We start from the raw sequence: 11,247 nt of genomic DNA on the forward strand, positions 1-11,247 counted from the left end.
AGCAACCCCCAGGAACCCCTCCGTTCAGATAAGCAAATACGTTTTTAATGACACAAACCCCCTCGGTCTGATAGCACTCTCGGAGAACCCTCTTCTCGACCTCTTCACCCCTCGTTCCCGTCAGCCTATCCGATAAGCCTTGGAACCTTCTTGGCTTGGCTCTTCTGCACAAGCGTCAGGTTCACCTATGTCCCTTTCCCACAGCCCTCCTACTCGACTCCGAGCACTCATCCCCTGAGCACCGTCTGCGCCAAGTATTCTCACACGTGCTCAAAAGTTTGTGGAATTCAAACGATTCGTATAAATTAGTTTACATAAAAACTCCCTTTTATCCCTACCTTAACATCAATTTGCCTTTAAACGACTTTTTTCTCCCTTTTATGTATACATCCCTATATAAATAAACGTATTCGCCTTTATACGCGTCATATACGGAGGACATTCGTTCTGTATGGCGATATTTAAGCTCGCATGGTACAGTCGGCACGCAGGCGCGCCGATATGCACGTATAGCACACGTGGCATCAGGCGCATGCGATACACAGAAACGATATGTGTCGCCAATTGTGTACGCGAATGGGATTCTCTACCGGGTGGTCTAGCGATAAATTCATTGATCGGTAATGTCATCTATTATAGATAGCATCGGCAGTGTGTTATCACGAGTGTAAGATCGGTATCTTCGATACCATCTGCCGTGGTCCATTGCCATTAGTATATCGGTACGCGATGATCATCATCAGTGTACGGTACCGATAAACAAACGTATGTAGGAATAATTAGAAATTATACGTGTGAAAGTTCTGTTATAAAAATTTCGAAAAATCGCTGGAACAGCGGTAATCGTTAATTCTCTAGATTCACGATCTATCTCGAGTAGCTAGCACAAAAATATGTAATCCGCAAATTATATATTTACTTAATCGATTACAAACATTGATAATGGACCCTTCGCCAATATCCCTAGATTATTCCCTAGGTATCTTAACCGATGAATATCGATACCCATTAGCCTGTCCGCTACATCCAGTTAGTGGTTTGGTCTTTGCCACGTAAAAGTTAGCACAGCCACAGCATGCCGATGTTTACGTTTGGTCGGGGTACTTGTGCCTTTCAAACAGGTCACCCGTTAAACAAGATTCTGTCAGGGAGCATATACACGCCAGAATCGTTCCCGGGAGTCATGTACCCAGTAGCCGCTTACGCGTCCACGCGAAGTCGGCGTTGCTCGTTAACGTATACTTATTGTTCACTCGAATCTCAAGGGTTCGTTAAATAATGGGGAATCAGGTAAAAGCGCCAGATCAATCGAAGATGACTCGTGGCACGTGCAAGGGTTACGAGGATGCCGAGCTATGCCGCAGACGGAATTGGTATACGTCTGGCATTGACGTCCCGGTGCCATAACTGAAAGCATTCCTTTCAGAGAGCCAAGTGGCGGGAAGCAACAGCATCGGCCGGAACGCCGCTCCGCACTGGACGAGTTGAGCTCCAAGAGAAATGTATAGTAGGTAACTGCGAGACGCATGGGGATACGACACTGTACAGGACCACTCAAAGGTCCTTCCGCGCCGGACCTGACCTGTCAGACTGTCTCGTCCTTCTCTCCGAAGCATCCACTGCACGGTGCGCAGAGTGGGGGGGCACGGCCGCCTGTCACGTAAGGCCTAGGCTCCACTAACGTAGTCCGATATGCGCTCGAGATTAGGTACTAGGAAATGCTTAGAGTCGTAGAGACGTGCGACGACCATCGCGTACCTAGTCACGTTCAACTACAGGCCCTATCAAAAGTCAATGGCTGATACGGATGGCACCTACAACGGGCATAATGAACGTCGAGCTCCGCTCAACGGCAATGAGGATCGATCGCTGTTTACGGTTCACCGGGTATACTGCAATCAATTAACCTAACGCCGGATTTCGGCTATTGATTGTAGATCGAACTTACGATCGTACTCGGCTCTTGGACCATTACGGTTATGACTAGTATCATATGGGAGCATAAGCACGTAACGATTCACGTATTCACGTGTAGGTATCGGTCTGCTGCTGCTGTTCTCTGGTTTTCTATATACGCGTGTCTGTGTATATTATGTATTATGTGGATTGTATCAGTATGTGGACGGGACTTTGTATGTGGGTATACAGGCGTATACGCCCACGTAGCCGTGCACGCACGCACCGCTGTAACGCAGTTAGCGCGAAGGTACTTTAGAAAATAAAGCACAGTGCATACACAGAGGTCTAAATATAAAGTCCGTAGTTTGAGGCTCTAATGTAAGTCCGGAGCCCGCGTTATAACCACCTAGCTAAGCACACAGCCACCAGTGGCAAGCACCTACGTTGCCTGCCGTTCCTTAACGCAGTAGGCGTGTGCGGCCTTTGGGCTATTTTTCACGTTCAATTTCGGGAACGTCGCGACAAAGGGAAGTGATGGTGATCGTGTGTGGCCGGTTATCGCTTGTGCTGTCGGGTCGTTGTATTCGTTCGGTGCTCGATGAGCCAAAGGGCTTCTGCCCTTTGATACGAGGTAACGAAACGAGTCAGCTGACTCTCTGACCCTCCTTACGTTATTTCGCGCAGGAGGGCGTCGCGCGCCGTAAGCGGGAACGTCGCGTGTCACGTGTCGGAAGTACGGGTTAAGTCGTGTTAATTAGCCGATAATGAATTACCGTTATGCACGCGTGGCCGTAACTTTAATTAGTTACGTAAGCGAGCGAACCGCCGCGCCTTCGACGGTTCAACGCGAATTATGGTTTCGACGATGTTTTGGAAATACGCGAGCGCCGGTTGTTTCACGTAGCCACGTATTTGTGCGTCTTTAACCGAAAGATCCCGCAGGATCGTCGATCATCCTGATATTCGTTCAACTTCCGGTATACCGTACAGATGGTATACCCGGCCACTTGGAAACGTTACTGCGATTAATTCACGGCTAGTAAGCCAGACGCTTAAGTTAAAACGATTATTGGGGGGGAGAAGGGCTGGACGAAGGGGAGGACGGGATGATCCCTTGCAAAGTTTGTTTTTACGTATTTCCACAATCTGCTCAAAATTATTTATATACCCTTTTTTTTTCTTCTCTTGTACAACGCGACGTCATACCTTCGGGAAACCTAAATCCTATATAAATCATTTCCGGTTGCGCGCGCACGAGGTATAGCAGCTCGGTTTTGTGCGCGTAGGTATAAAATGTAATTTTCCTTGAATTTGTGTGTTGAATCGCGACGATCGAGGGAAAGTGTCGGAAAGAGGCGTGAAACGAAGATAAGCTCTCGTATTGTATCTTTTTGGGCTTGATGATATTTTGATTTTTTTCTTCTCCTTTGCACCTTTTATTTGCTCATGCCACTTTCTCGCCATTGTACTTTTCTCTCGCTATCATTTCTTCTCTGGCTCGTTCGTCTGTCTTTCTTTGTGTGGATAAACGCTTCCCTCTCGGCTACCCGACCGCTCTCGTTCTATGTATGTATATGCCCGAGACCCGGTTCCTCTCGAAGGCGACTCCACGAAAGCCACGGTGAAATAGGGACCTAAGTGCGAATCCTTGTTTCGCGTGCTCCGTGCATCCCTTTTGCACTGATCCATCCAACGTGCCCGCACACGGTCGATACGTCGGTAGTGTCTCTTGCACGGACACCTGCTATCGGATTGTCCGAAGTTCCGACTTTGATACCACGTGAAACTCCTGCCACTGTATAAAGTACAATTACGGCGAACGGAGTATACCTCGGCTGTAAACTGTACCTTACTGCAGTGTACGGGTATAGTCTATGCGTGGAAACTGTAGACACAGACGCGTACATGGTTTTCTATAAAAGACATCTGCGACGTAGTTGTCTGTACTAATGGAATTTTTTAAATTTTTTTAGTTTTTTTTTTTTTTTTTTCAAAAATTGTTTTAGGATTTTGCGATAATAACGGTTAGTGGTGGGGTGTGCGTTTTGAGTATAGATATATTTGTGTAGAAAGATCGATATGGATCATTCGATCTACGTGACGGAAAATGATCTAAAGAGACTCTCGACCATCACGGAATATTCGGAATCGGTGACGAGCGACGCGGAAGATACGAAGGAAACAATCGATCAGCTCGATTCGACTAATTCGTATGAAAGGTACGATCGATCCGACATCGAATCCGAGAACGGTGACGTAGTCGATGACGTTAGCGAATACGATACCATCGATGACGTGAAGTATTATCTGGTGGATGACTCCCCGATGGCGAAGTTCAGCAGGAGCGTCAAATGGGCGTACAAGAAAGTAAGTATAAACAGTACGAGAGAAATGGATTTCTGTTGAGAAATGTCAAGTTGGCCATTTTTTTTTTTTTTCTTACCCTCAAAATACATGTCGCGTGGAAGTGACTCGTAGACGATGAAATAGGCTTGGAAAGGATCGGAATAATCGTGCGGCTCAAGGGATTTGGAAATACGAAGCCTGCCGGTCGTTACTTCTTGGTTTGTTTTCTTCCTCCTTTCCCTTCCTTGCCTATCCTCATTTCTCTCTTTCTTTCTTTCTTTATCCGAGTAAAATGCCGCAGCGTACGTAAAGCGACGTCTCCTTTTTATCACGAGCGACCCTCGCGCCGTCCTCGCGTCAAAAGCGCGACTCCGCCTTTACCCTGTATCGCGGAGACGGCTGCGAGTTTGTGCTAATCTGCGATTCAAGCAGAGCCTGAATTTGCAGTTCAAAGTTCCCCCCCGCTGTTCGGTCGTATTCTTTACGGGCCCAAACGGTATTATATCTCTCTTTGCTTCTTACGTATTGCAATGGCGCTGTTCCAGGGACGTATCGAGTTTACGAATAAAATGGCACCTTTCGAGAAGTAATCGATATTACGTAATGAAAATGGGCGCCAGGTACAGAGAAGCTGCAGCATCTAACCGTCTTCAAAATTTACCACGGCCAGCTGCTCCTATGCGGTGGCCCCCTGAGTTTGGGAGACACGAGCAACGTAAACGGCAAAGCTGGGGAAGTTCGCTCTTAATTACAACGAATCGCTGAAATTTCGGAAACAGAATGAAAAATCATACTCCGGCTCTGCTTCTTAAACGGAATAGGAAAACTAGGTGGAACAACTGTTCCTAAGCAAACTGTACAAATCTTACGGTGAACAGGACCGTAGATCCCTTAAATTAATAAGAACGGTTCTGCCGACAGATTTACAATATTTACAAGGAGAACGGGACCGAGATATCTCTTGGGAATTATTAGGTCGGATCCAATATCGATCAGGTATGCGTGAAGCAGGATTCTGCGACATTTTAGACTATCGAAAAACTGGCCAACTCACAATCCGTCATCCTGTAGGAAGGATTGACCGTAGTCACTTTGAAAAATTCACGGGCACAGTTTCCTTGATAGTGGATCCCTAAAACGGTAGCGATACGGTACGATACACTATATACATAAACTGAACAAGGCTGGACAACGCAATACAAAATTTACGAGATCGCTCGCGATCTCCAGCTGTTTCGGACGATCCCGATTAAGTAAATCCTGGCATCTGTCACGTTTCGGATGGGCGCGGTGATATTTTCGGGAAGCGAAAATAACGTTCACCTTTGCCCCCCCGATGGACGACTCCAGGCCGTCACTGGCGAAGCTCCGTATGCCCTCTGGATCGAGAAGACGCTCGTCGAATGTCCCGTGCAGTTGGTTTACCAGGGCGGTGTACTCAGGTCTGATTGTCGCGGCGCCTCGCCAGGCCCGTAGCTGGCAATCTCGGGTCCCGTGTCATTTAAATTTCTACACGATCCTTTCGGATCGGCTTAAAAGGTACAAAACGTAAAAAAAAGAAAAAAACGTTCCCACGAGGTAAATTAATAGAAATTTAAAAAATAATTTTGTTCAATGCCACGAAATCCCTTCTACGCGCATAAGCCCCGGCGATGCAGCCGAAAATCGTATAATTTCACGATTTCCGACGTGCATCCCAAAACTTCACATCGCGATATGTATACAGATATATCTACGTAAAGTGAAATCCAGTTTAGACGCACCAGTTAACACAGGAACCGTCGTCGTCTAAAGTCAAAATGTTCAGAGGTTATGGTCGTTGAAAGTTACGGCCGAGATAGTAGTACAACTAGTTTGACGAAGAATTGTTACAAGATTTTCTCGAGCGACCCGTCTCTCCTTGTCTTATGCACGTATACCACGATAAGTCTGTCTCTCTCGCACTCGCGGCAAGTATACGAAACACAAAAAATCTTAAAAGAGACAGACCCCCCTATACCCATCTGTCAGCATCGTCTGGACTCTTTCTGAAAAATTCGTACAACTGTACGGAAATTGGCTGATTTTCATGTTTCACGTTATTCGAATCACTCCTTCATCTTCCTTCCTATTCCTTCGCACTCCGTAACGCTCTCTTATCTACCGACTCGACACGCTTCCTTAGCCGTTCTCTTGTCCAATCTGCTTTACCGACTCATACTCAAGATTCGCTCATCCTCTCTCGCACACTTTCCCAGTCATAAGTGCCTCATCCTCGCGCACGCTCGTATCGCACACTCCACACTTTTCTCATATACATGAAACTTTGAAAAGCTTGTGCATACTCATTCTAACGTCGAAAGTTTTTTGACGGTCGTTACCTTGTCGAAAGCGATCGTGCGCCAACTCTGAAATCTGGCTGGTTCTTGATGGATTACCCTGTATGCGTTACGTCTCTGTATAGAAGGCTTTGTATCTGTGCGCCGTACTGCCGTTGAAAGTGTATCATTGCAAATACGGTTCATTTACTTCGAGACGTCTCTGGTGCTGGTAAAACAAGATAGAAGGGTCCTTTGTTAGCATTCTCTGGGTATATCGTGAGAAGATCGAGGGTGACGTGGGGTCTGAGGGGGGGCGGCGGGGGGAATTCCAAAGAAAAGTAAAATAATACATCTTAAGCAATTTCCAACCCCCTCGAAGTATATTCTCTCGTCGCAGAACTAATAAATGTAACGGTGTATGGATGAAAATGAGTGAATGCAATATATTATCTACGTAGACACATCTACAAACCCAAAATGATCGTCTTGCGCGACACCGGAGATGAACCGCGGGCGAAAGAGAATTCCTCAAGAGTCTCTGCAAGACCTAGAAACTCCACTTGACAGCGTGAGACTCTCTAAATCCTCCAGTATCCGTCTTACCGACCAAATGACCTATTTCATTTTGTACCGAATGATTTATCGTTCCCTATACACAGCAACGTCCCAGGCTCATCTAAGATTTAAGGTGATACCCTATAAATTGCGTATAGCTCTATGCCGGGCTTACAGTATATCTACGAGTAAAATCTGTTTTTCGAGCGGGCCATCCTCTTACCCGTTTCAGTGTAAAGGAGTCCCCTGTATGTTACGCCTTATACCATTAGATTCAATGCCGTCGATCTATTCCTTATACGAATTCCATTTACAGCGAAGGTTATGCCTCGCTTGTAGACGCTTCTATCGGTGTATGCTGATTTCGATGATGTTGGAATGAAAAAAAGAAAAGAAAAAAAAAATGAAATAAAAAAAAGTCTTGTTGTTGCGCAACTTCGCGGTTACGACACTCGGTTGCCAAAGATTTGCCGGGGAGAGGCAAACATTTCGGCGCGAATGTTCCCAAGAAAAGAGTCGAAAGGCCAACGGCGTTAGAGAGAAGAGAGAGAGAGAGAGAGAGAGAGAGAGAGAGAGAGAGAACGCGAGTAGTGAGTATCACTCCTTCTCTCTCACTCTTTCTCTGTTTTGATCTCACGCTCATTTCTTAACCCCTCCCTCTCTCCCTCTCTCTCTCTCTCTCTCTCTCTCTCTCTCGTGTACCTACGCCTGTCTCGCTATGGAGCTCCTACCGCTCTTTTTCTTACTTCGGAATGATGTCATTGAACTCGACCGCGACCTCTCGTAATAATTTTATTTTCTCATACGCAACGGACCGTTCCTTTCACAATAAGGAGTCGAACGAAAAATATGGCGATCTGATACATGGCGTTACTATCCTATAGTTATTACCCGTCTCTCTCTCTCTGTCTCTCTCTTTTTTGGCCATAAGCTACACTGCTTCTCTGCCACTTTTCGTCTTTCTCCTTCGCTTCTCTTTAACTCATTTTGATTGGCTCTTACTAATTTTCTTGGTTGCCTCATTCGTACAGTTTCTGCACGGCTGAGGAACTGATATGATTATTCGCAGATTAATCGTTTACGTCTCGTTCAATTGGATTTGCCCGCTTTAGACGTGTACCATCAATTTGGTATCGATCGCTCCGGCGATCCCTTCCGGTTAATCGGAAGATCCGGATGTGGCTATTTTATCGTACGGTCTTGGGCACTTGGTTATAGGTTCATCGGAATTACATTAATCTTCATGTACGTTTACTACACCGTCTTGGAATATTATTTTTATATATATTTTTGTAATCGTCAACCGCGACTTCTACTTGAACGACAGAATTGTATTACGCGTATAAAAAAGAAGACACGACGAAATTTCTTCGATTGCGGAATTCATTGAATAAAGTAAATTTGTCAATTAAAGAACTCGGCTCGACTATGTATATCTTTGGCTGGTGTAAACGCGGCTTAAGGTAATCCGAGTTTTATTTAGGTACTGGTCCCTCCCGAAAATGGAGATTTAACCACCGAAACCTCTCTGCGCTTTGATTATTTTAACTATTCCCGGAGTGCCCTGAATTCCTGGTTGAAGTTCACTTTCGTTCGCGCAAATTACGCTCAAGGGATATCTTCGCTCATGGGCATTCGTGTAAGAGAAGTCCCCTCGCGCCAATCCGATACCACGTTCTTCAGGGGCCTTCTTTTTTCCCATTACTTCCGACTCTCTCTACTGGCTCTTTCAAAATTCATTTGCCTTGTACGTTTCTCTAATTAGTCTATGGCAAACTAGACGTACATTTTTAACCTACATCTTTACAGCGACAGTTTGAACGTTTCTCGCGCGTGCGCGTCTTGTCCTCGTACTTTGTATAATGTATTACACAAGGAACAGAACCCAGTTACAGGAGACATAAATTTTGCAAGTTAAATTGCTTCAAAAAGAGATATAGGGCGAATAAGTGTGATAAAAAAGAAACTTGTCAAACTTATGACGAATCCAACCAGTTCACGGAAGTTCGATTTCAAACCGGATTCGTCAACCCAACCAGCATCCTCAGCAGTATCAAACTTATAAATTTCTCAATGTTTCGCTCACTCTCGTTCGCTTAGCTGGTCTTTCTTTTTTTCTTCACGCGAAAAGTAAAGTAGTCACGTTTTTCCTATTAATTAACGGGGTCAGGGTTACCGGCTGAAAGACCGGGTACAGGGATAACCCCGAGCAGAGAATCCCGTAGTGATAAATATTTTCGTTCGTAAATATGAAAAAGACCATTTTTGTATTATCCTTTTTTATACGGAAAGCATCCATCGGGATTAGCCGTGTTCACCCATATCCCATAGACCCATACCCAATGTTTATTATTATTCCTTAAGTATACCTCGCGAGACCTTAATTCGTCAAAGTATCAATTTATTCATTAAAGTGGGATATATCCTTAGCCATATAAATCACAGCCAAGCCTTCTATCCCAACGTTCCCAGATGATTACTCGGCCTGCTGACTTCTCGTCCAGCCTCGTTTTAGCAAAGCACAGAGTCATGCATAGCCAACCCCCGCGGGGCAGGGTGTCTTCAGGAAGTTGCCATTGCTTCGGACTATGCTATTTCGTAGATCCTCATAGCGAGCAATGCACTTTAATCAGCGGCTCTACTCGACCTTTTTTTTTCACTTATCCCTTTGCGTCAGTTGGTACACCTGCTTTTTGAGGGTTTTGCGAGCATCTGCATATAGACAGAGCTGTGGCGGCTGTGGCCGCGCTGAAGAGGATGGTGCACCTACGTGAACCTGGCACCCGACTTAAAAATATTATAACTTTCAAAACGCGATTCGATTGTACCCCGTTTGTACATGTTTGTACGACTTTAATTTTCGTTTGTACCTCAAAGAATTGGAAATTACAGGGGGGTCAAAAAACCGCTAGCACGCAACTTGGAGTAATTTAAATTCTGTTTGCAGGGATGCATTTAGAATCGTTTGTACCCGTTCGTACCACCGTTAGTTTCGTTTGTACCTTAATGGGTAAGGAGATACAGGATTTTCAAAATTGACTAAGGGGTAACTCTGCCATTTTTTGAGCTGGCTTCGAAAGAAATTTCGAATAAACAAATTATGTAGCGAGGACTTGATACGATTTTATTTTTTTTATAGAAATAAGCTGAATATTTTTTTTTTTTTAATTCCATTGCGCATTCACAAGTTCCAGGGCGCTTTGAATACAGTTTCGGACTATATGAACGTCTTAATTTATCATCCATAATTTCTACAAATTAGCTACATTTTTTTGAATGGTATTATTACTTACATTTTCAAATCAACCAAGTCAAGAAGATTACTAATTTTACTTTACCTTCGTTTGCATTCTAAGCCAGCAACCCTTCGCAGATTTGAGCCAGTTTAAAAAATGGCGGAGTTACCCCTTAGTCAATTTTGAAAATCCTGTATCTCCTTACCCATTAAGGTACAAACGAAACTAACGGTGGTACGAACGGGTACAAACGATTCTAAATGCATCCCTGCAAACAGAATTTAAATTACTCCAAGTTGCGTGCTAGCGGTTTTTTGACCCCCCTGTAATTTCCAATTCTTTGAGGTACAAACGAAAATTAAAGTAGTACAACCAGGTACAAAGGGGGTACAATCGAATCGCGTTTTGAAAATTATAATATTTTTAAGTCGGGTGCCAGGTTCACGTAGGTGGATGGTGCCGGTGACTGTGGTGTACTAGAGTGTTACATATATATATATATATATATATTACGTAACACAGCGTTTATTTGAGCAAAGCAACCCTTCTCAACCCCGTAGGTCGAGCCAAAACTATCAATATTGCCGATAGTGAAACCCACCCACACCCGCCATTAACCGAGGGCGAGGGTTAGCCGTCCGTCTCTCTCGAATGAAAAAACATCCTTGCTACGGGATATAGGAACCCGATGTTAATCCTTTCTTCTTTTTTTTTTTGGATTTTCGTAAAGAGTGGCGTTCGACTCGTTTATTTCGATTCGATTTCCCATTGGACGGTACTTGCCTGGAAGGACCTTTGCCGGTCGAAGACGATACGAGGTTTAAATCAGGCCGGCGATCGAAGTCCGGATATAAATGCGAATGGGGAGGTCGGCGGTAATACGGGTAAGGAAGGCAGTAAGGTGGGGGGGG

At 44.8% G+C, this 11,247-nt stretch overlaps 1 protein-coding gene across 5 annotated transcripts in view; it reads left to right on the forward strand.

Annotated features, from left to right (window-relative positions):
- LOC107267214 (probable basic-leucine zipper transcription factor N) overlaps positions 1-11,247 on the forward strand; it is a 54,359-nt gene that overhangs the window by 4,863 nt on the left and 38,249 nt on the right. The window contains exons 1-2 of one of the 5 annotated variants that reach the window (XM_015738618.2): positions 2,322-2,530; positions 3,906-4,266. The exons of 1 other annotated variant lie outside the window; for it this stretch is intronic. In XM_015738618.2, the coding sequence (XP_015594104.1) occupies positions 3,979-4,266 (288 nt within the window). In that variant the 5' untranslated portion in view covers positions 2,322-2,530; positions 3,906-3,978. Of the gene's footprint in view, positions 1-2,321; positions 2,531-3,905; positions 4,267-11,247 lie in introns of those variants that run through there. 3 more of the 5 variants (XM_025084354.1, XM_015738620.2, XM_025084356.1) reach the window with 3 other exon arrangements.

Source organism: Cephus cinctus, unplaced genomic scaffold, assembly GCF_000341935.2.
Source record: "Cephus cinctus unplaced genomic scaffold, Ccin1 Ccin1_scaffold0351, whole genome shotgun sequence".
NCBI lineage: Eukaryota > Metazoa > Arthropoda > Insecta > Hymenoptera > Cephidae > Cephus > Cephus cinctus.